The sequence below is a fragment of the Medicago sativa genome, chromosome 7 (genome assembly GCF_051527215.1).
Source record: "Medicago sativa cultivar Bolivia chromosome 7, Bolivia_mono, whole genome shotgun sequence".
Lineage (NCBI taxonomy): Eukaryota > Viridiplantae > Streptophyta > Magnoliopsida > Fabales > Fabaceae > Medicago > Medicago sativa.
In genome coordinates, this window is record NC_140755.1 from 54,647,271 (window position 1) to 54,672,428 (window position 25,158).

Consider the following 25,158-nt stretch of genomic DNA (forward strand, 5'->3'; position numbering starts at 1 on the left):
AACAAGAACATGAAGAACACAGAAGAACGTTCATAGAACCCTAAATTTCCAGAACAAGGAATTGGACTGAATTGAAGCTAATTCGTTGCAATTCTCAGAGATTCGAGTTCGAATCTTCATCATCGAATTGAAGGAACTGCAATTCAAGCACAGATTCGAAGGAATCGTGCGATCACAGTTCGTAGGAGGGAGAAGAAGAAGAATCGAAGCAAATCCTGAACCAGTGAAGAAGAAAAGGACGAAGAACACCGATTTATTTTCGGTTCAACTTACCAGAAGCCTTCGCATGATCTATTCGTTCGAATCTCCAAACAAAATCAGGTAAACAAACAAAACCTTCTCGTTTTTCACTTTAAATCATCATCGAAGGCCTAAAATTGAAAACAAACGGTGAATCGAAGTGAAAACTTCGAAAAGATTCGAAAAGTTTGAAACGAAACCCTAAAAAGTAAAATCACGAAGGTTCACCGTCTATTTTTCAAATCAGAGTTCAGATTCGTAATCAGCATAGAAAATAGAGTAGATTAGGGTTTAGTTTCAAGAAGTTTAGAAAAATATTTGAAACCCTAGAAACCGAAGGTTTAAGCTTCGATCTGCTACGTTTCAGCCACAATTTCATGAAAATAGTCTCAGATTCGTAAAGAGGGGAGGATGACGAAGAGTTCTGGGTAATTAGTTTCAAGAAATAGCGTTAGATCGTCGGAGAAGATGAAGATTCCGATGAATCTTCATCCCTCTCCGCCGTCCTCCCCAGTTTACGGCAAGGCTGAGTTTTAGAGAGAAGATGAGAGAAGAACGAATGAAGAGAGAGAAGTTAGGGTTGAAAATGAGCTGAACCGACCTCTGCTTGTTTATAAAGGGAAGTGAACCAGGCCGGTTCAGTTGAACCAGTCTGGTTCGTCCCTGAACCATGTGTCCAGGCCGTCTGATCTAGGGTTTGGGATCCTGGGTCAGTCCAACGGCTCTGATGAGTTTGGATGACCCAGGATCCATGCAGGTTTGGATTGGGCCTTTTCCCTTCGTTTTGTTTTGAATTTCTTGCTATTTTCCACATGCTTGATGCTTTTTACACCCCTGTCTCTTCAAGAAATCCTTTAAAAATTCCTAAAAAATTCCTATGTGTTCTTGATATTTTTGTGATGTTGTTATGTGATTAAAAAATATGTGGTATTTTCTTCTTAATTGTTTACCATTTTTGTTAAAAATTGTGAAGTGTTATATGTTCTTGAGTCTAGAAATCTCTTAAAAAACTCTAAAAATTTTCATGTATATTTCCTGTTAATTTTGTGGTATTCTTGTGATGATTTTTTGCACTTTAAAATTTGATAAAAATAATATGATGTTCCTCTTACTATTTTGTGATGTTTTGTGTTAAAAAATGTGTGAAAAGTACATATTCTTGATCCCTAATCATGACACATGATGTTTGATTTGTGGAGTATGAATTTGCAATGGATTTTCTAACTGTTTTGAAGTGTTTTAATGCTTGTGAATATGTTGTGTGAGTTTACTTGTCTTGCAAGTTATGTGAAAATTGTTTGTAAAAATTAAATGCCCAAATATGCCTAAAATATAGCATGATTCTTTGATTTTGATGTACTCTCATAATTCTCATATTGTTGATTGTGATGAAAATCTTTGAATGTTGTCATGATATGGGAATTATAAGTCATACACTTGTCTTGTTATCATGATGAATTTTGGGCATACTTTGCTAGGAGTTTAGTCACCCTTCTTAGTTTTTTTTTCCATTTTGATTAATGTTCCTTTTGCTTATAATTTTCATGCTATTATACCTTATCCTACTAACCATTTCATTTCATGTTTCATTCATTCATAAGCATTCCTCATCTCACTTCATTTCTATAGCTTTAAAGACTTAGTATGTGAAACCTAGGGATCTTTGTATTTTACTTTTATGCAATTTTAATTTCTTGCAAGACCATAGAATGTATCTAGGCCAATGATGTAATATGGACTATGGACTCTAATAATGTACACCGACACAAGCACCGACACATGCACACACATCACATAGATATTTTTAGATGTATGGCTAGGATATGCATGTTTAGATGTATGTTTAGGATTGAATGTTTAGATGAATGCCTAGGATTTACACTTAGAAAAATCAATTTTCCAAAAATATGAACAACATCTCTCAAATCATTTTCACAATAAACCTTGGGATCCAAAATCCCATTGATTTTCTCTTTTATTTTCTTAATCAAATTTCAATGAAAATTAATCATACTTGACTTCTTTTTCAAAGTAACTAATCAAACCCCACTTTTTTCCTTAAATCTCATGCCTTTAAGGCCTCTCAATCTCCATTCTTCAAAACTCCAATTTTCAAACTTAAAATCAACCAACAAAAACAAAAACATTTTTTGAAGAGAACTACGGTGGATTTGATCCCTTAAACTGGTACGTAGGCAAGGAATCAAAATTTCTTCAATTCAAATAAAATAAAAATTCAAACACATTTTTCTCCCTCCAATTCTTCACTTAGAGAACTCTTAGGCTTAATATCACTTTTCAAAATAGCATTTAAAAATAAAGCGCGCGCGTAGAAAGTAAAGACGGTTCCTATAGGTTACTATAGTCGTTATGGGTGCCTAACACCTTCCCGTAGCGAAAACAACTCCCGGACCTCGATTCTCAAGGGTTTTGCTTTTTTTCCCTTCCCAAGAAAAAATGAGATATCAACGATTAAAAAGGTTCAAACGTAATCAATGTCTGACACCCGAAAACCAAGATAAAACAACTCGCCATTGCGAGTTGGGGGCGAGCAACACCCCCCTTTCGACCTCCAGCTCGCCATGGCGAGTGATTTACTCGCCGCTGCGAGTAATAACAGTCCAGACTTGCAAAAATGGAGTTTTTGACCTAAAAATCCTCAACACAAGCTTTCCAAGGCATGGCACACTACTAGAGATCATAAAGAACATGTAAAACCATTTTATAACAAGTATTCATTTGTATAAGGATGCATGATACAAAAAGGGCTGACTTTTCTATATAAAAACCCTAGGGAAAAATACATAATTTTCTTGCAAGCTTAAATCACATGATCCCAAAGGTGGGAACTAACTAAGGAACTCACCTTGCAAGCTCTTAAAGCATTTCCAAGCCTCAAACTCAAGCAAGCATCATCCTCCACTTTCCATCTTCCAAAACCCTAGCTTGATCCTCTTGTGTCCTTAGCTCTTGCTATACAATCCCCATGTTACTTCTTCCTTTATGGTTCTTGACTTCAAGGAACCCAAAACCTAACCAAGCTACCACTTAACAATTAACAAACCCTAGATTCCCAAAATAACCTCAAAGCTTCATACCAAATCATAGTTATTCTTGCTTGCTATGTTGTTAATAATTCATGCTTAGTTCTCTCACAATAACTTGAAAGAATTCTTGCTCCATAGAAGAAAAGATGAAATGAACTTCATGGGAGAAAAGAAGAGATCCATCATAAAGCCAAGCTTCCACAACTTATAGTGACATGAGAGGGCAAGGGTGAATTCTTAACATGATAGGAGAAGAAGTTTGGAAGGTTTGATGGAGAAGAGAAGAGAGGGTGGCGTGGATGAAGGGAAGAGAGAAGGAAGAGAAAGTTGTTCCCAAACCTAGAGAGAGAAAAGAATAAGAAGAATGAAAATATCTTGCCCAAAAACACTTAAATATCCTTTATCCATGAAATTACCATTTTACCCCTGCCTTAAACGTGCTATATCCAACTCTGATAATTATTACGTAATGAGCTGACGTAGCGTAATAAACATTTCCATTCATACTTATTTTCCATGAACTTAATTCCACTACTAAAAAAACAAAAATTAGTGAGGGAAATTTAGTGACGGAAAACATGAAATCCCTCTCAAATTCCGTCACTAAATTTTGCGACCAGAGAATTTGTGAGGAATTTTATTTTTTCCGTCACTAATTTTCCTCTCTAATTTTGCTTTTTCTAGTAGTGTTCTCTGACACAAACGACTGATAATAATCCGTTACTGACAGGCGGGATATTACAAGTTCGAAACACCTTAAGAAACAAATCATGAAATTCAACCATAATAGCTCTCTAAGAATTATCATAGAATACCAAATTACATTGTTTTTGTCAAATGATGTACCAGGGAATGAATCCCCCAAGTGAATCATGACTATTGAAAAGCATAAGCTCACAAATCGGAGGATAATTCAAAATTACTTAAGTTACTCATAAATCCAAAATGAATGTTGTATGATTTCTAGTTTCTACACCGTACTAGTACAAGCGCTTACGACATTCCTTTGCACCACAATGTCAGTGTAGCTGTTAGATTTTTTCCATCAGAACCAGCCACGCTATCGAGTTTGTAACCATAATCATAGGTGAGTTCCTGTTAAATTAACAAACAAATAACAACTGTTTATTAAATTTTCTCCATGAAGGAAAAAGCTATCATTAAATAGAGAGTAATGTGCCCAAAATGTATGAAAATAAATAATTAAGTTGAGCTAAGTAAATGAAAATATCTTGGGTATTATTTTTTTAAACACAGCTCTCTCACTCTCATGATTTTCCAAAAATGGAATTCAATGAATTGGATATTTTTTGAAGTAAAGTTTTTTTTTTTGTTAGACTTCATTATTGAGTTTTTTTTTCTCACTCTGCTTTCCCTTCTTGCCCTTTTTATTGAACCTTATAACCAAAATCACAATATTTTTTTTGTGGAAAACAAAAATCACTGTATTAAATGTTAAGAAAAATTGCTGGAATAATAAATTTGTTTTAAATGTGTGTGACTATTAATAAATTGTCTTTTGTGTATAGATATATTCAATATTAAATATTTCAAAACAAATTGGTAATATTAATAAGGGATATATTTAGAAGAAAAAAAGTAATAAATGCATTTAAAAATTTGTAACACATTTTATATTTAGGGAAATTTTTTCTTAAAAGATATTATATTTAGAGTTGGAAGGATTATCTCAAATCTATCATAAAATTCCTCAAACCAATAACAAAACATCATGTTTGAAACAAATAATAGATTGGGCTATCAAATAAAAAAGTTAATAACACTCATAACCACAATTAGTGTGTGGATGGATGCTTGGCTAAGGGAACAAGACAACTTCCATGCGATCATTCCAATAAATCCGAGTTTGCAAAATTTGTATGTTTAGGATCTTATTCAACTAGATAGGAAAGGATGGAGGGAGAGTTTTATCGAGGAAAATTTTAATGCACAAATATGTGTGTCTATTGCGAGAATAATTATGAGAATGATTGACTTGTGTTTTTTGGTTGTAAATGGTACAGGAAATATGGATGGAAACAGGTCTTTGGTTGATCATAAACTGGTTAATTGAGGGGGCGAATGGCTTTATATTTTCTATTTTTACATCTTTTGGAGCTGATGTCGCCTAATTTACTGCGCATGTTTAGCATAGCTTTATGATGCATTTGGAAGAAGAGGAATGATAAGTTATTGGAAGAAGTGGAAACTCGACGATCATTGTCTTTGAACTTAGCGAGGGACGACTTGTATCAATGGTGTATTGTTCGAACAAACAACAATGGTGGCAGCAAAGAGGGGGTCAACTGTTTTGTTTCAATGAGAAGAAGGGTTGTTGAAAGTAGGTCGAGTACAGGGTACAACAGCCTTGGTCGAGGACAAGCATGCGATGGACATGACAGAGGTCGTGTGGCAGGAGAACGATTGATGGTTCTGGCGACATTTGAAGTGAAGTATAATGTGGATGTGACAAACTTCAAAGATAAAAAAATTGTTTTAGTGCATACATTTGTGGAAAGGACGAAAGAGATGGGTTCATTTATGTACAAACGATGTGAAAATTTGGAAAACAAAATCCTCAGGATGCAGAAGCTTGAAGTCTAAGGCAAGCGTTATTGCGGCTTTTGAACGTGGGTTTACTCGAGTGTCTATAAAGCTAGATAACAAGCTAGTGGTATACAACATTTCGAGTAAACTTGGTCACACGTCTGAGTTTGGTGCAATTTTAAGCGCTTGTAAGAATTTATTTATCTCTTTTCGAATATTTTTTTGCTTTGGATAGCGTACAACCAAGGATGATAGAGAGCCTCCTACTCAAGCTGAAGTTTTTATTGAAACACGATAAAGCGTGAGAGGAAAGCAGCTGGACCAAGTTACAAGTGATGCAATCATAAGTTTTTTCTTTATGATTTTACCAAGTTAGATATTGGCAGAAACGGGAATAAAAATAATCATGATTTTATCCTCAAAAATGACTTTATGTAGTCAACTAATGTTGTTTTAGATTTTGCAAGACAAATCATCAAGATTTGATCACAAATTCTGGTCAGTCTTTGGTTGAAGCTTTTCAAACTGTCTTTAGAAAAGAAAAACCAGGGAGATTGTGCTGTTATGGAAGAGTTACAACATCTTCTCTGTTGAAAAGAAATAAAGTGGCAAATATGGAAAAAAAGCATGTTGCTGAGGTGAAAAGTTTAACTGACAAGGTCCAAGAGATGGAGACTATACATAGAAAGGATATGGCTGCAATGGAAGAAAAATTGCAAGTTCTTCTAAGGGTCATGCTGAACCAAAGCAACACAGGCATAAATATGGGAGATTTAGGAGCTTTTTTATCAACCCGAAATGATGACAATAATGTTCGACATTCATCTACATCTAATCATGAGGTATGCTTTCCTTATATTGAAGTGTCGTCTAATTGCTGCAATAAAGATAAACATCAGTTGGAGTAATCAATCTATAAATTATCATTTTCATATTATCTGTAGACTTAATGAGGTAGGCCGCTTCAGATTATCATTTTATTATTAAGTTCTTGAAGTTGTGTGTCAATCACTTGATAAAATAACTCAACTCCAAAGTGAAAAAGAGAAGTAGAAAAAGTTGATTGTTTTAACCTTTATTTCTCTTTTTTCACTAACCACCGGATGCTTCGATTTCTTTGATTCTGGATCAGTCAGTCATGAAGCTCACAGTGAAGATTCTGAAAGGAAGCCATTTCAAAATCAGAGTTCATCCTTCTGATTCTGTATGTTGTACTTCTTTTTTCTCTCTTTTTTTTTCTTTCCAATTATTTTAAAATTCTTTGAGTTAAGAATTCCCAATATTCATTCAATTTTGTTAGATAATGGCTGTAAAAAAAAATATTGAAGACATTCAAGGAAAAGGTAATTACCCATGCAGACAACAATTGCTAATTCACAATAGAAAAGTTTTGAAAGATGAAACTACTTTAGCTGATAATGAAGTATTTGAAGATGGCTTTCTTGTTGTCATGCTCAGTAAGGTATGGATCTCAAATGTTTCATGTTAGAATATAATATGTCAGGGATGATGGAACCTTCATGGGTAGAAACTATCAGAATAGTTCTCATGTGATACATGATCTCACCTCGAATAGTAGAAGGACGAACAAACAGAGACAAATCTGAATATGAAACATAAGCATTTAAATTAATATAATATGATGCCCTTTTTTTGGTATGTTGTCAATTGTCTAGCTCTGGTCCTGATTTGTCCTCGGTTGTGTGATGGTTTTTGTTTTGCACCTTAAGCTTGTATTTGTTGTTCCTGTTTTATCTGTTTCGGACTGATTTTCTTTTGGTCTTGTTCCGGTGTTGTAGAAGGATTCTTTGTAGTAGTAAAAATAAGATAATTGGTGTGGTTGGTGTGGTTTTGCGGATAAGGGGATTAGTCTTTTATGAATGAACTATCTGCCACATTGCAACATTGTGAGTATAATAGTGAATTAATTTTTATTTTTATCTTGTAGGTAAATAATAGATCTATGGGTGGTGAATGCTTCGTTGATAACTCCGAAGAAGAGTATGATGAACACTTGTTTGATGAATCAGACGAAGAGGAATGAAGAACCATTCTTTGATGCCTTGGACGGAGATGAGGATGAAGAATAATTTGACTCATTAATTCTTGTTTATTTTCATTATTTGATGTAATAAATTTCACATTGAAGGCTAACTTGTCGATATTCATGACAAAATTGATTAACTTTGGTTAGACATTTATTTTAATGTAATAAATCTCACATTGAAGGCTAAATTGTTGATATCCTGTACAAAATGATTGACTTTGGTTAGACATTTATTTTGATTCATACTAGAATTCTAGTGTTTATTTGGTGTTTGGTTAATATTAAAGTTTTATCATCTATAATCAAGTTCTCTAGAATTTAATGCTTGATGTCACCATTTAAGCTCATGAAAGTTGATATGTGCACTGTTCACATTTTAAAACTTAAATGGTTGATCAGTGAATAAGCAGGTTGGAGATATAACAATGAAAAATTATGTTTTTTTTCTCTCTAAAATCAGTGACAACGGTTTTAGCTGTTCTAAACTCATTTTTTAAGTAATTATAGACAACGGTTTTTATCTGTTGCGTTTTCCTATATGCAACAAATCCGTTGTCAAATGAAACGACAACGCCTTAGACTACCACAGAAAGAAAAGCATTGCCGAAAGGTAAAACAACGGTTTTATCAACTATGGCTACGATTTTCAGCCATAGTTTTAGACCAAAAATGTTGTAGTGTAGAGTTGCATTGTTTTATGTTAGTCACCACACTTTTAATTATATTTCATTTCCTCTTTACTTTGATGAATGAAATGATATAACTTGTTTTTGTTAATAAGAAAACACAATTATTTAATATCCGTATTACCTGATAGGGAGGTATGTCACATGCTGCAAATAGCACCACACGAGCTAGTCTAGGATCTCTGTGGCTGCTGAGAACACATTGTACAAAGAGGTTTGGTTCACATCCATGGTTGATAAATCTTGAAACATTACCAAAAGAACCAGCATCTATGCAATATTCAGGATCTTTTTCCATTAACTTGTCCCTTTTTTCAGATAAATTGTTTATAGGCAATGGTACATTACCCAACCGTCTCTGAAAAATATCATTGAAAGAAATCTATATTAATACCACCCTAAATTTCATACATATTTTATGATAATTTTGAAAGAATATATTTTTTTTTAAAGTAGACACCTTTTACTTACTTTTTACTTCCTTAACTAAAAGATTCCTGCAACTTATCTTCATAATGTACATTTTCACCTCACTCATATCTTTATATTAGATATATCTTCACCTCAAACAAATGACCTAATATTATAGATGGATAATGTTGTGAGATTTTGTAACCATAAATTATCTTAAACAAATTGTGTATACTAATTAATACTATTGATTTTTTATTTTGTCAAAAAAAATATTGTTTTTGAAATATACATATTGGCCATTTTGGGGTTATGGGAAGAGAAGAAAAAATGATTGTTACCAAATATGATTTTATAACAATATAGAAGAGCATGTCTTGAATGTTCACAAAATCAAATGTATATAGTATTCAGGCACACACATATCTCCAAAATATAAAAACAATTTTATTTTTATTATTATTAAAAAAATATTTGTATATGCTTAAGCACTATATAGCTCAATTGGTAAGGACAATGCATAATATATGCAAAATTCAGGGTTCGAACCCCGGACACCATAAAAAAAAACCATTATATATTTAGTTATATATTTAGTTTTCTGACCATTCAATAACAACTTCAGTATGTGTGTTTCTTTTCAGATTGAAGTACCTTTTCCATTTCATCAGGGTACACCTTGTGGAAGTGCATCAAGACCCTTCGCAGTGCCTCTAATTTAGAGGGGCCTCACAATTTGTTAAAAAAAAATATTTACCTTCCGATAAAATTCGTTGTGTTGAGTTTCAAAGACAACAATTTTGTTGTTAATTATGCATTGTCTATAGATAAATGTTTATTTATATGTAGGTAAAAGCCATGTTTAAACCGTTCTTCAAAAAACAAAAACATGCTTGAATCATTGCTCATATACTATTTGACTAGAACTTACATGTCTCTCATTAAAAATATTCCCTCCCCTCCCTCCCTTCAAAAACTCTCGAACCAAGTGTTATTGAATTTCGTGTTTCAATTTGTTTTATATGAAAATTGTCAAGAATATAACGGGTCCTCCGAATTGTCAAGACAACCCTGTATTTTATTTATGTATTGAATTAGAGTACCCTTATACTATTTTATAATGCACTTTTGCTTGTAAGAGATAAATATATTTAGTGAAACAAATCATGAAATTTGACCATATAATAGCTCTCTAAGAATTATCATAGGATACCAAATGACATTGTTTTTGTCACATCAATTACATTTTTGCGCAATATGTATCAGGAGAGAACCCCCTAAGTGCCTAATGGAAAGTGAAAAGGAAAATTGAATAGGCTCACACATTGGAAGATATAATTCAAAATTACAGAAGTTTACTCTTCAATCCATTGCACTAGTACAAGCGCTTACGACATTCCTTTGCACCACAATGACATTGAAGCTGTTTGATGTTTCCATCAGAATCAGACACACTATCGAGTGTGTAACCATAGTCATAGGTGAGTTCCTGTTAAATTAGCAAATACCAATTGTTTATTAAATTTTTACCATGAAGTAAGTTATCGTCAATAAGGGAGGTATGTGCCCAAAATGTATGAAAATAATTAATTAAATTGAACTAATTAAACCAGTTCAGAAGATGACATGGAAGATGGTGAAAAAAATATCTCAAGAGTCCTTCTTTCAAAATAAAATTTCTAGTCCCATTTTAAATCTCAAGAGTCCTTCTTTCAAAATAAAATTTCTAGTCCCATTTTAACAACAAAACCAACCATACCTAACGTCTTAATACTGTTATTTTTTTATCTGTAAATATATTAACACATAGCCGGCACAAGACGAGCCAAAAGCTAGCGATGGTAACAAATAATACACACCTAAATTGGGCACCGTATAAAGACGGAACACCCAGTAACTATAAACACAAACTACAACAAACACAAAAAACCACTAAGCACCGAAGCCAACCCAAAAACAACCACCCTTAAGGAACCGAAACACCGTCTTGTTATTGTTAATATAATCGATATGGATGACGGTAAGTACCGTCGATACAAGGTCTATTTCATTTCAATTCAATTAAGAATAATATTAGCAATACTCATATTAACACATTTTTTCTAACACTCGCTTTGTTACGGGGGAAATACATCTGGATCTAACAACTTTATGTTGGACGCATTTCAAAAAAGTGATGTGACTTATATTTTTTTCTCACTGTTTTTACCCTACATGGTTAAAATGGAAATTTAAAGGGTGGAGGATTATCATCTAAAATCAATCACAAAATTCCTAAAACCAATAACACACCATCATGTTTGGAAAAAAAAAAAACATTGTGAGCTATCAAATAAAAAAGATGATAACACAATGAATTCTTAAAATCCTTATTACAAAGAGGAATACCTGATAGGGAGGTATGTCTTCTGCTGCAAATAGCACTACACGAGCTAGTCTAGGATCTCTGTGGCTGCTGAGAACACATTGTACAAAGAGGTTTGGTTCACATCCATGGTTGATAAATCTTGAAACATTTCCAAAAGAACCAGCATCTATGCAATATTCAGGATCTTTTTCCATTAACTCGTCCCTTTTTTCAGATAAATTGCTTATAGGCAATGGTACATTACCCAACCGTCTCTGAAAAATTTCAATGAAAGAAATCTATATTAATAGCATCCTAAATTTCAACATATTTTACAATAATTTTGCAAAAAATTTTGCATTCTTACCTCTCTTCCATCTACACCATTGATTGTGTGCAAACAATCAATATCGAAGATATAATCATTTCCGTTGGCACTTCCTAGCTCATCGTCTCTACTTAGTACACCAATATACTCGACAACTGGTGCACCTGATGGGATAAAGTCCCATGTTCTTACCGCCCAACCTTTCTTGGGAGTACGATAAACCTGTGTAAGAGAAAGGTAGTTTAGTTAGTTTACATATTATAAACATCAATGGTAAACAAGTGTAGAAACTTGAGTAAATTGTAGAATGACCTCAAGTCGGTAAGTTAAGCCCTGTTGAGAAACTTTGTTTCCACATTTAGGTCCGCATCCACATTGCGGTCCACATTCGACCACGATGTCTAGAGGCTCGATCAATCTAACAAAATAATTGATTAAGTTTGATAGTTTAAGAACTTAATTTTAAGAGTGTTGATCATCAAACTATTTAAAACAAGTGAAATTATATTTATTTACAACGTAAGATCTAACTTTGTGTTAACCATGACAAGAAAAAAAATATCCAAAAGTAAAACAATACCGGCCAATGTTATTGTATGAAAACTCGGAGCCATTATGACTAGCACAAGGACATCTCTTGGTTCTACAACTTCCCTTGCAATTGCATCCCGCAGCACTAGATGGAACTTCAATGCTTGGTGAAAATTTGTTTGATGTAATGTATTCAAAACCTAAAATTTTAAAACATCATGAGTACAATTTTCTTTATCAAAAGAGAATGACTTGAAAACATATGCAATTCACCAAATAAAGCATGCAGCGAAAAAAAAAAGGAAAAAGGGACATATATTGGATTTGCATTTGTTTTTTCATTTTTAAAAAAGGGTTCATTTCCATCTAATATTTTTTTGTTTTACCTGTGGGTGCAACTGGAGGATCATCAAAATCATTGGTTGCAATAATGCTGATAGCTTCTTGTCCATTGCTAATGTCCTTGCATACCAAACTAAAAGAAACAATATTCTTGTAACTCAATTACGGATATTTATGTATATCAAAAGAACTCAATAACACTGTATTTCTGAAGAGATTTGTTGATAACATACCTTGGAGAAGAAGAAAGAGTTTTAGAGACTTGCCCTTCAATTAAATGAACCTAAAGCCAAATTGAATATTAGAATACGACATATAAGTAAACATAATGTTAAGAGTCTTGATTTGAAGAGATAAAGCCTTATCATGGGTTTATAGGTGAGGGAAATCCTCGCCTTTACAAGCTGATTTTGTAAGGTTTGGTTAGATCCAACCCAAAATTCTAATAAGATATTAAAGCCGGTCCAATATTCACTATCGGCTCACTTACTTCCAGATTTCCACTATCGGGTCACACTTCAAATGTCGAGTCATGGACGTGAGAGAGTGTGTTAAAAATCTCACATTGAGAATATAAACTATAGAGAAAAATTGAACAAAAGTACAAAGGATGCTATATAAACTAATCATCTCATATATATGAGAGTAAAGAGTGAAATATCATTGACATTGAGTCATAGATATGAAAAAGAAATCAAATAAACGTAATATATACAACCTTGTATGTTCCCACTTTAGCAAGTTCCCGAAGCTTATTTATCAGATACTTCGAAGTAGTGATTCCAGGAACGTATTCGTTATCAATGCCATTTTTCTCTACCTGCAACAAAATGAAAGTTAATTGAATAAAAAAATTATTATCATATACATCATTAGACTATTTTCATCAATATATGCTGCGAGTTGTATCATGCAGCTAGGGCAGCTGAAGCATAAAACTAAAGTTACTCCTAATAAATTGGCAGCAAGAAATTGACTAATTGATTCAATTACATGCTCATCAAACATACCATAGTAGGAAAATGAAGATCAAACATTTAGTGAAAATACAAAGAAAATTATTGGCATAACTCCACAACCATATTAATAGACTTCACAATTTTTAGTAATACCCACACAAACACATCTTAACAGCGATTTAAAATCATGATATCAAGGGAATACATGTTTTATTTAAGGTTTAGGGTTTAAGCATTAGGGCTAAGGAATATATAAAAACAAAGAAAAACATGTATTATTTAACATTAAGTCAAAAGGCTCACATTGCTTGCCCTCAAAAGTGTCGCAATATTTTTCCCTATCTTGTGTCGATTCTCGCTTTGATTCTTCTCTTCCTGCTGCAAATGATGTTGTTACACTATCAGAAATTCCGAACCAAAAACTAATAAAATCAATTAAGTTACAAATAAATTTAAGTATTCAACTAAGAAATTAACTATAGGTTTTGAACTAAATATTGAAATTAATACACAACCATAAAGAAAGAAACTAATACGTTGATTTGAAATATGAAACACTAGATAACTGATTTCCAAACATCAATGAAGGGATATAAACTAAATATAACAAATCTCAAGTAATTTGCTTTGGCCCATTCAATAAGACATCATGCAATTTCACATTTCTTTTTCAAAAAGTGATATATACTCTTTTTACTCAAGTTATATATACTTAAACTACCTCATAATTGTATAAATACAATTCAGAAATTACTTTAGATAATATAAATTAGTTTTGCACCATATTTATACATCTTACTACAAGATAAACAAAATTTAAGAAGAAAAGAATGTGTGACAATTTCCATGGCTCCGAAAGTCTGAAATCCAACTCGTCTAAACTTTTTCTAAAATAATAAGAAATCAAAATTAATTGCACTTTCAGAATATAATTACTAAAATACTAACATAAATAATATGCAACATTGGAATCAAAATAATCAAGAGAAGAATAAATGAAGTGAAAACTAATTGTATCACACACCTTAGCAAGGAGACGAAGATTGGCAAGCCTAGATGTTTCTCTCAAGGACAAAATGCCCCTAAAATCAAGTCCATCAAAGACGAACATTGGACGAGAGATTGTTGAACCACTTCTTGAACTTGAATGACAGCGAGGTTTTCTTCTCAAAGAGTTGAGCTTGGTTCTCTTCTCAACAACATTGTCTTCAAAACTGACCATACCTCTCTTATGGGAAATATCATCTGGAATTTTGTTTCCATTTTGAAGTTGTGAGCAAACCTTTGTTGTTGATACCAAACTTTCCTCTTTACTTCCAAGTTCAATCTTTTCAACATGTTGGGCAAAAACTTTGTCGCCGCTGCTGTTGTAAATATTATATTGAATCTTAGAGAGATTCTGAAGTCTTGAACTCACTCTTGTTGGTACCATCATAGCCTCATTTTCAGAACTCTTAGTGGCCTCCATTTTAATTTACTTTATTTTGTAAGAATGTGAAAATCAACACCTGCTAATAAAAAATAATAAATTAAATACAATAAAATGATGAAGACGGAGTTTAAAAATAATTATAAAAGAAAATCAAGCAATTCTCTAATGCACATTAATGAAAACGAAAGATTGTTGCAACATTCAATCAACACAATGCAACATTGATACTTTACGTAACCCTACTTAAATATGATATTATATCAATGTTTAAAAATTAATTTTAACTTGAATATTAAATTGCATCTTCAATATGATATTATATTTTTGGTTACAATCAGTAAGATATTATATGAAATTAATTGATTTATTCTCTTTCTTATTTTTTAATGAGAGAAGGAGATATATTCTCTTTCACCCAACCGCGTTATACTCACCTCTTCAATCCAAATTTGATTTGGATCAGAGTGAGCTTGAAACAAACATATGGGATATTATATATTATGAGAAATTAATAACACAAAAAAATAATAAAACCCAAAAAAAAAAATTGAAAAATATAAAATCCAAAACATAGCTGATCATATACGAAGCAAAAAAAAAAAAACTGATATGATATACAAATTTAAAATTTGAAAAAATAAATAAATATTTTAGGATATCTGAAAGTGCTCGACAAAAGTATTATAAAAGATGAACAACCATGGTCATAAAATTGTTTGAACAAGCATCATTGTATAAAATTAAATCTCAATCACATTTTTCTTGTAATATAATATATTGTTGATTGATCAAATAAACATTCAATCAAACATGACAACATCAATTTGAAAACAATAGCTCCAATTGGAGTTGGAAAGGATTTTATTTCTTAACATCAAATAAAAAAGAATCATCAAAAAGACCAAAATCAAGCTACAAAGGGTGCTAAATAAATAAAAATATGTATATGAAGTATTCTACCTACGCCAAAACAATAACACTCATTAATGTGATACGTACGATGTATTGCAAACTCACCTGGTAAGTGAAACTATATAATGTATTGCAAACTCACCTGGTAAGTGAAACTATATAAGATGATAGATAGTTTTGCTGATATACGTACGATGTATATATAGCCGAGACTACAAGTATTTTTTTTTTTTTTTTGAAAGGCGGGAGACTACAAGTATGTTAAGTGTTTTCTTTAGTAAAAAAAAAGATAAATTTTTTTTTTTTTTTGAGGAAAAGTTTATTAAGTATTAAATCTCATTGAATCTATAACAAAATTTTTAAATGAATAAATAATTAATATCATTCATTATTCTTTCAAAAAAAATTAATATCATTCATTCTGGAAAATTTAAAAAAAAATATTATTAAGTTATAATATATGGTATTTTTAATTTTGGATTGGAAGGAAAAAAAGGAAATATTGTATTTAATATTTTTGCTGAATATGGATGTCAAATTATTAAAAAGTAAAATAGACGTGATCGGGAAAAAATATCAAATAATTAATGAATTAAATATTCTGCTAATAATGCATCAAGAGAAATAAATTAAATAAAGAATTTGAATAAAAAAGTAAAATATTTAAACTATAAAAAATTCAAAATTTAAAAAATCATTAACTTTAACGTTGACTATCAAAAACAATTTAAAATAAAATATATTTAATCAATTATCTTATTAATAACATAGTTATGATAATTTTCAAATATAGAAAAATGAAATTTTTTAAAAAATTATCATTTTCAATTTTTAATGTAATATTAAATGCATCACCCAAAAACTAATTTTATAAAATTATTAATAAAATATCCAACAAATAGAATAGATGTTCATCTTAGAACCCTAGCCTAAAAATATTTAGTTACGCGTGATAATTAAAGACAAATTACAAAAGAAATAAAACATACCTTGTAGATTTGGAGTGAGGAGAGATAACTCCTCCCTTGAAGCTCCTAGTGTTTGTCTTCTTCTTGAACCACTTCGTTCTGAATGAAAAATTATAAATGAAAGACTTGGTATTTATAGGGAAAGTTTTCACCTGAAGTTGGGCTCAAATATTGGCCTTTTTCCACTTAAAAGTAGCAAAAATTTCTGGCCCATTTTTCTTCAGGCTCGAGGAGCATGGGTGATGGTCGGATTTAGGCAAGTGTACCAAATCGTTTACCAAGTAATAAAATGATAAGTAGAGTATCGTATGCACATGGATTGTCGTTTTAGCCAAACATTTTGCGTTACTTATTTGGGAACAATAAAATAAATAAAAGATAAGGGTTTAGAGTTTTGAAATTTAATCACTTTGCAACAGATCAAAGTTTACCTGTTTTGATTGCAGAATGTTAGTGGCGGTTAGAATTCTTCAAATCCCCTTTATTTAATTGTTGGAATTATGTAACTGTAAAGTCTTATTCATGCTATTTATCATTATCTATCTAAGTGATGAGTTCGTGGGGTTTTACTACCTATCAGTTGCCGAGTTGTGTAACGCCCTCCTTGTTATTTAATTATTTTATTGAGTTAGAGTCTATTTAAGTGGCTTTATTTTATTATTTATTTATTTGATTGAGTTTAGAGTCTTTTTATAATTTAATTAATATATTTGATAAGTGATATTTTTATTATGTGTTAATATTTAATAGTAGCCCCTATTTTATATATTTACTGGGAGAATATATTTAGTGGAAGAATATATTTAGTGGAGAAATATAATTATTAGAATAAGTATATTTGGGGGCTGAAATAGAAAGAAGAGAGTTATTGGGCCTAATCAGATTTAAGAAGAGTAATTAGTAATATAAATAGAGGAGAGATTAGGTTGAGAGATTAATATATGCAAAAACAAGGATTTGGAGAAAACAAGGTTTAGAGAGAAGAGAAGAGAAGAGAAGAGTCAGAGAAGGAGAAGTCTGTAGACCTTGCTGCTAATCAATCTAAGGTAAGGGTGGGACTAACCTTCTTTAATCCTAAGTATATGGTTTTGAAATAGGGTTTAACATGTTTGTTGTTGTTTTATTTTGATGATTAGAGAAGTTAGGGTTTGAAAAGAAGATAGGGTTTTGAATTGCAATTTAATTGATGAATTATGCTCAATTGATGATTTATGTTATGTTGTTGTTGATTTGCGGTTGGATTCATGATTATGAGTAGTGGTTGTTGATGATTGTTGCTGTTAATGTCATATTATGAATTGGGTATGAATTATGTTGAGTTGTTGTTGTTGATTGTGATGATTTTGAATGAATGTGAAGTTTGAATAATATAAGTTGATTTTTCTGATTATTTTCATCTCTGCCCCGAATTTTGAAATGAAAACTGGTATTGATCGGTGCGGAATTGGTCTTAGGTGTAAACACGAAAGTTCTAGGTATGGATGTTAGCTTTCTAATGCCGTTGGTCTGACGTCAAAACGATTTATAGAACTTGAGTTATGGTCAAATTACTGCACGTAGGTTGTTACACCCTAATTTTGGACCTAAAAATACTAACTCAATTCTTCTTTTCTTGCATTTCAAGTCATTTGAACTGTCTCTGAGCAATTACATCTTTCTCTACATTTCATTTCAATGTTATTTGCAAAATTTACATAGAAGGGTATTTTAGTCATTTCCTATGTTAAAATTTCTTTCAATCTTTTAAAATTTGGTTTGAGTCCTTTCAAATAGTTTGAATAAGTCTCCATTTCAATTCTATGTCAAAATCCATTTTAAAAATTGCATTTGAAGTCGTTTTGAGTCAGTTTAGCCCTAGGGGCATTTTAGTCCTTTCAAGTGTTAAAACCCTGATTAGCTCCTAAAATTTGTCTCTGAGTCTTTTAAATTGCTTGCTTCAATCCTCTATTAAAAAATGCAATTTTAAATTTTACATCTAAGTCATTTTTAGCCATTTTTAGTCCCTAGGGGCATTTCGGCAGAGAGAGGTGACTTTAAAGTACCTCATTTAAGCCATTGGTTCGTTTTAGTCCGTTTTGTCAATTTTAATCGTTTCGCTTTACGTTTTTTTTTTCAATTTACCAATTTTATTCCAATTTTATTATTATTTTCATTTTTAGTCTCTAAACTTTTTAAATTGCATTTTGGTCCTTTAAACTTTTAAAATTGCAATTTAGTCCCTTTTTCTTTTCTTAGGTCAAACTTTTATATTTTTTGGTCAATTACAACTAAGTCCTTTTTGTCCAAGTTTATTTTTTCAGTCCTTTTTATTGTTTTTGCAGGCAGGTCCTTGTAATTTTTTAATTTTTGCAGAAAGGTCCTTTTGTCAAAAAATCCAGCAAGGCCGAGCCATTTCAAGTCCAGTACAGGTGTCAAGGGCTCATTGGATCAGAAATTACAAGCTGGCCTATAAATACCAGCCAACTCATCACATGTGTCAGAATCACACCATTCTCTAACCGCCAACTCAACAAACACCATTTCACATTCTCTCTCCAAAATCATAGATCAAATTCAGAATTCTCCAGAAACTCAAGAACATACAAACCCTAACCGCATCAATTGAACAAAAATTCAACAAATCAATGTTGATTCTCAGAGATTTCTTGAGAAATCATCATCATCGAACCAATCTCCCTGCAATTCAAGCCTGAATTTGACACAAAAGTGACAAACTCAAACGATCACAGAGACGAGAGAGTGAGAAGAAGAGGATCGAAGCAAGATTTGAACCGGTGAAGAAGGAGAAGAGAGTTTCACTGATTTATTTTCGGTTCAACGCTTACCAGAGGAAGTAGAAGCTTACTCAAGGATCTTTCGTTCGAATCTCCAATCAAATCCAGGTATATTCGAAAAAACCTTCTCGTTTTGTTCATAATCATCATCGAAGGTTTGAAATCGAGAATAAACGGTGAATCAGAGTGAATATTTCGAAAAGATTTGAAAAAGATTGAAGACCGAACCCTAAAATGAAAATCCTCCAAGATTCACCGTTTATTTCATGAATCCAGGTTCATAATCATCATCAGTGTGAAAAATAAGTCAAGATAGGGTTTAATTTCAAAGAGATTAGAAGAAAATTTTGAAACCCTAGGATGTAGATTCAAGCGTAGATCTGTTCAAATCCAGGCCTGTTTTCGAAAAATCAGTTTCGATATCGTAAAGAGGAAACTCAGGTGAACACAACGGTGTAAAAAATTTGCAGAAAACGTTCAAGTGTGGTGGCGCCGCCGGCGAACCACCACACCTCCGCCGTTGTGTCCATCGGAGAAGATGAAGATCATAAGGTGAGAGAAGAGAGCTTCTCTCTCTAAGGTTTAACTTAGAGAGAGAAACGAAGAAGTAAAATGAAGTGAACCGGTCAACAAGTCCTTTTATAAACTACTGAACCGGTCTGGTTCAGTCCTGGTTCGTTTGGTTTTACATCTTAGTCGTTGGATCTAAGGTTTGATCCAATTGGATCAATCCAACGGCTGTGTTTGCTCCCTGTGATCCAAGTCTGTTAGGGTTTGGGCCTGGACCTTTTGTCCTTTGCTGGATTTCGTTTTCTTCTGGATTTTTTTGCTATGTGCACCCTGTAGCATGCTTTTCGTACCCCTGTTCACTCAAAATTTCTTTTGAAAATTCCTAAAAAAAAATTTCTACGTATATTGGATCATTTTCTTGATGTTTTTACGATGTTATTTTGTGCTAAATCTTGATTAAAAAATACGTGTAGCTTTTTTAGTTTGTTTACTCTTCTTGTCAAAATTGGCGATGTTCTTGTGTATCTTTAAGCCCAAAAATTCTTCAAGAGGTTCTCAAAATTTCATATAGGCTTCTTATTAGTTTTGTGATGTCTAATGATGATTTTTTTTGCACTAAAAATTGATAAGAGAGTAATGTGTTGATTTTCTTGCTATTTTGTGATGTTTTTGTGCTAAAAAGTTGGTAAAAATGTGCTTGATTCTAGTTCCATTGTCTTGATGAATATTTGTGACCTATACCACTTGATTTTGTGAGGTTTAAGCTACTATTTGTGTGTGTTTTCCTGCTGCATGGGAATATGTGTAGTTGGTTACTTGTTTTACAAGGCACAACAATGCTTGTTTGTGAAAATAAAGTGTTAAATACATCTAGGAATGAGTCATAATCTTGCAATTTGAGCATGAACTTCCAATTCTCACATTTGGCTGCATTGAAACCCACTTTTAAAGTTGCAATAGTGTGAAAATTATGAGCCATATGCATCTTGAAATATTGTGGTTAGTTTCTAGTGTATCTTAACACTTTATATTGGTTTTTTCCCCCATTTGTTCAGTACTCTCTTGCCTTATTGTTTTCTTCATTATGTTTGGTGCTACTAACCCCTTTCATCTCATGTTTCATTCATTCATAAGCATTCCATACCTCATCTCCTCCTCCATCTTATTTCTTGCACTTTAAGTTTCACCAAAAAATTAGAATGTAACACTTAGGATTTTTTTTGTACTTTACCTTCATGCAATTTTTAATTTCTTGCAAGACCATAGAATGTATCTAGGCCTATGATGTAATAAGGACTATGGACTCTAATGATGTACACCGACACAAGCACTGACACATGCACACACATCACTTTAGGTACATAGCTAGAATATGCATTTTTAGATGTATGTTTAGGATTGTATGTTTAGATGAATGCCTAGGATTTACACTTAGAAAAATCTTCTTTCCAAAAAATATGAACAACATCACTCAAATATTTTTCTTAATAAACCTTGGGATCAAAATCCCATTGATTTTCTTTTCATTTTCTTAATCAAAACTTTAATGAATTTTAACCATACTTAGACCACATTTTGCAAAATAACTAATTCCACCTCACTCTTTTCATAATCTCATGCCTTTAAGGCCTCTTTTCCTCATTCTTCAAATTCCAATTTTCAAACTTAAAATCAACCAACAAAAACAAAAACTTTTTTTTGGAAGAGAACTACGGTGGATTTGATCCCTTAAACGGGTACGTAGGCAAGGAACAAAATTCCTTCAATTCAAATAAAATAAAAACTCAAACACTTTCTTCTCCCTCCAATTCTTCACTTAGAAAACTCTTAGACTTAATATCATTTTCCAAAATAGTATTTAAAAATAAAGCGCGCGCGTAGAAATTAAAGACGGTTCCTATAGGATACTATAGTCGTTATGGGTGCCTAACACCTTCCTGTAGCGAAAACAACTCCCGGACCTCTCGATTCTCAAGGGTTTTGCTTACTTTTTCCCTTCCCAAGAAAAAATAAGATATCACCGGTTAAAAAGGTTCAAACTTAATCAATGTTTGACACCCGAAAACCAAGATAAAACAGCTGGCGACTTCACTGGGGAGTTTCGAGAGTTACGCCTAGTCTTTATTTCCACGCTTGCACTCTTTTTACTTGTTTCTTTTACTTGTTTTCTTACGTGAATAAATGTTTAAATTCTTGCAAACGTGTGGGGTGAGAATATCAAAAGTCCTGCACCCGGGCTGAGTGAACTTAGGATTTAGGAGGGATATAATCGACAATTCATTCCGGGGGTTGCCTCGTGTTTTGGATTATGCGATCAATCCCACATAGCTGAGGCATTTTGGGGGTGATGTTGTTGGCGCGTGTTGTCGCGTTTAGGCACTTTACTTCTAATTGTTCTATGACGCTATGAACCGTAGATAACCAAACCCATCCATGGCCATTTTTCTAGGACGTAGTGCGGAGGCTAAACCGAGTGTCGTCTCGAGTTTTAGTCGTCACGCGATACTACACTCAAGTTAGACCTTCCACGGATAATCATGGAGCGAGTGTTGTCAAGTGACACCGTGATATACGTCGGAGAGGTTGCAACTTGGGAACCTTTTTTAGAACCCGGTTACTATTTCCTAAAGCCCTAGTTTCACCGGACACCGTGTCCACCCATGACTCCTCGACTTTGAACTTTAACCCACCATGTTTTCTCCGAACTTGAACATAATCATGCATTCATGCATACATGCATACATGCATAAACTTTTTCCATGCATTGTTATCAAAGGGCTTAGACGAATTGAATTTGTAAACATTGTAGGAATGGGAAAGACTAAGTCCCACAAGTTCAAGGAAGTGGATTTGGCTAGTTTGAGAGATTTGGCACTCAAGATCGAGGATCCAACTAGTTTCCGACATCGTTACAGGGCTTTACTTTCTATTCTCCAGACTAATGTGGATGAGAAGCTTGTGCACACTCTAGTGCAATTCTATGATCGGGAGTATCGGTGCTTTACCTTTCCCGACTTTCAGTTGGTGCCTACTCTAGAGGCTTATTCTCACTTGATGGGTCTATCTATTGCTAAGGGGGTGCCCTTCGCGGGACTTGAGCATCCTCCTACTCCATTGGCTATTGCTAAAGATCTCTATCTCAAGACCACCGATGTCTCCAAGAATCTTGTCACTAAGGCACGCATCCGAGGGTTCACTTCAGAGTATCTACTTGAGAAAGCCAACCTCAATACCACTTGTCAGGACATTCTCGAGGCTATTCTTGCACTTCTCATCTATGGGCTTATTCTCTTTCCAAATCTTGATGACTTCGTGGACATGAATGCTATTATGATCTTCCACTCCAAGAATCCGGTTCCTACTTTGCTAGCTGACACATACCACGCTATTCACGATCGTTCCGGCAAAGGTCGTGGATATATTCTTTGTTGTGTGCCTCTCCTCTATAGGTGGTTTATTTCGCACCTTCCGAAGTCTTTCCATGACAATCCGGAGAATTGGTCTATTTCACAGAGGATTATGGCTCTCACTCCTAATGAAGTGGTTTGGCTCACTCCAGCTTCTAGAGTTAAGGAAATTATCTTTGGTGGTGGGAAGTTTCTTAATGTACCTCTTCTTGGTACCCGGGGTGGAATCAACTATAACCCGGAGCTCGCCTTGCGACAGTTTGGTTTCCCGATGAAAGAAAAACCCATCAATCTTGCTACAGCTCCTTACTTCTTTCACTACTCCAATGCTCCCATGGGAATAAGAGAGGATTTCATGGAAGCTTGGTCCAAGCTTCGGAAGAAAGAGGTGAAGCATATGGGTGTAAGGTCCGGTATTGCTCATGAGGCCTATACACAGTGGGTGATAAACCAAGCTGAGGAGATTGGTATGCCTTACCCCTCTATGAGATATGTGTCTGCATCTATTCCTACCATGCCTTTGCCTCTACTACCACCTACTCAGGAGATGTATCAGGAGCATCTAGCTATGGAGAGTCGGGAAAAGCATCAGTGGAGGGCTAGATACTATGAGGCTGAGAACTTGATCATGACTTTGGATGGAAAGGATGAGCAGCAGACTCATGAGGTCTTGACACTAAAGAAAGAGTTGGCTAAAGCTAGGAAGGAAATTGAAGAGAAAGACAGGTTGCTTATGAGAGACTCCAAGAGGGCTAGGGGTGCCCGTGACTTCTATGCGCGATACTGCAGCTATGAGTCTGAGTCTGAGGATGACGCTTCCACTTCCTATGCTTGAGGACTTCTGTTTCCTGTTGTTATTTTCAGTTGTTTATGTTGTTTTACATTTCAAAGTCTATCCCTTGGCTTAGCATTTCAAAGGGAATTGTCTTGTAAAACTATATGTTGGTTGTTTGTTTCCCGTTAATTGTTGTTTAGTAATGCTTACAAACTTCTAATTTTTCTAAAACCCTTCGATAACACAAAAAGAGTCTTTTTGCATATGCATTTACACACTTCATGCATCATATGCATTCATTGGTCACAAAAAACCTTCTCTCGTGCTCATTGCCTCCTGGTTTTGTCCGCCGCAGCCTGAAAGGTGGCTCGTGTTCGCAAGGTTTACCAACCAGATAGAGTTCATCAAACAAGATTTCACAAGAGAAGGATTATGGCTAACTTTGAAGAAGAAAATGCTCAGCTCCGTGCCGAATTGGCTGCTATGAAAGAAGACTTGGCTAAGGCTCATGACACTATGTCTGCTCTGATGGCTGCACAAGAACAACCAGCCACATCTGTTCCAGCTTCTACTGAAGCAATTCTGTCTATCCCACTATCTACTGTGGCTACTGATGCTCGTTTTGTTATGCCCAATGGGCGTCCTTATGGACTCTCGGCTTACTATTCTCCTAATACTGCTGTTGGTATCTCTGGTTTTGCTGGTCAAGGACAGATTCCTGTATCCACTGCTATGCCTCAAGTAACCACTGTTGTTACCGATCCTATAGTCCACACTATGCAACAGGTGATTGATGTCGATACTCCGCGTGGACAAGATCCTGCAATGGAAGCTATGAAAAGACAGTTAAGGGAGTTGGCTGGAGAACTCCGTGAGGTCAAAGCTAGTCGTGGAA

General features: G+C 33.7%; 1 protein-coding gene and 1 long non-coding RNA gene across 2 annotated transcripts; one reads left to right on the plus strand and one right to left on the minus strand.

Annotated features, from left to right (window-relative positions):
* The first annotated feature begins 6,408 nt into the window (after window positions 1-6,408).
* Window positions 6,409-8,069, plus strand: LOC146906832 (uncharacterized). The gene is made up of 3 exons (XR_015019605.1): window positions 6,409-6,676; window positions 6,967-7,296; window positions 7,783-8,069. It is a non-coding gene; the product is annotated as an uncharacterized LOC146906832 (long non-coding RNA).
* A 2,284-nt stretch (window positions 8,070-10,353) lies between these two features.
* On the minus strand, window positions 10,354-14,953 carry LOC146906833 (histone-lysine N-methyltransferase, H3 lysine-9 specific SUVH4-like). The gene is made up of 10 exons (XM_085730572.1): window positions 14,510-14,953; window positions 13,798-13,863; window positions 13,245-13,346; window positions 12,760-12,809; window positions 12,571-12,659; window positions 12,234-12,384; window positions 11,966-12,071; window positions 11,693-11,875; window positions 11,367-11,600; window positions 10,354-10,467 (listed from the first exon to the last, which is right to left on the minus strand). The coding sequence occupies exons 1-10, from the start codon at window positions 14,951-14,953 to the stop codon at window positions 10,354-10,356; spliced, it is 1,539 nt and encodes a 512-aa protein (XP_085586698.1).
* Between the last annotated feature and the right edge of the window lie 10,205 nt (window positions 14,954-25,158).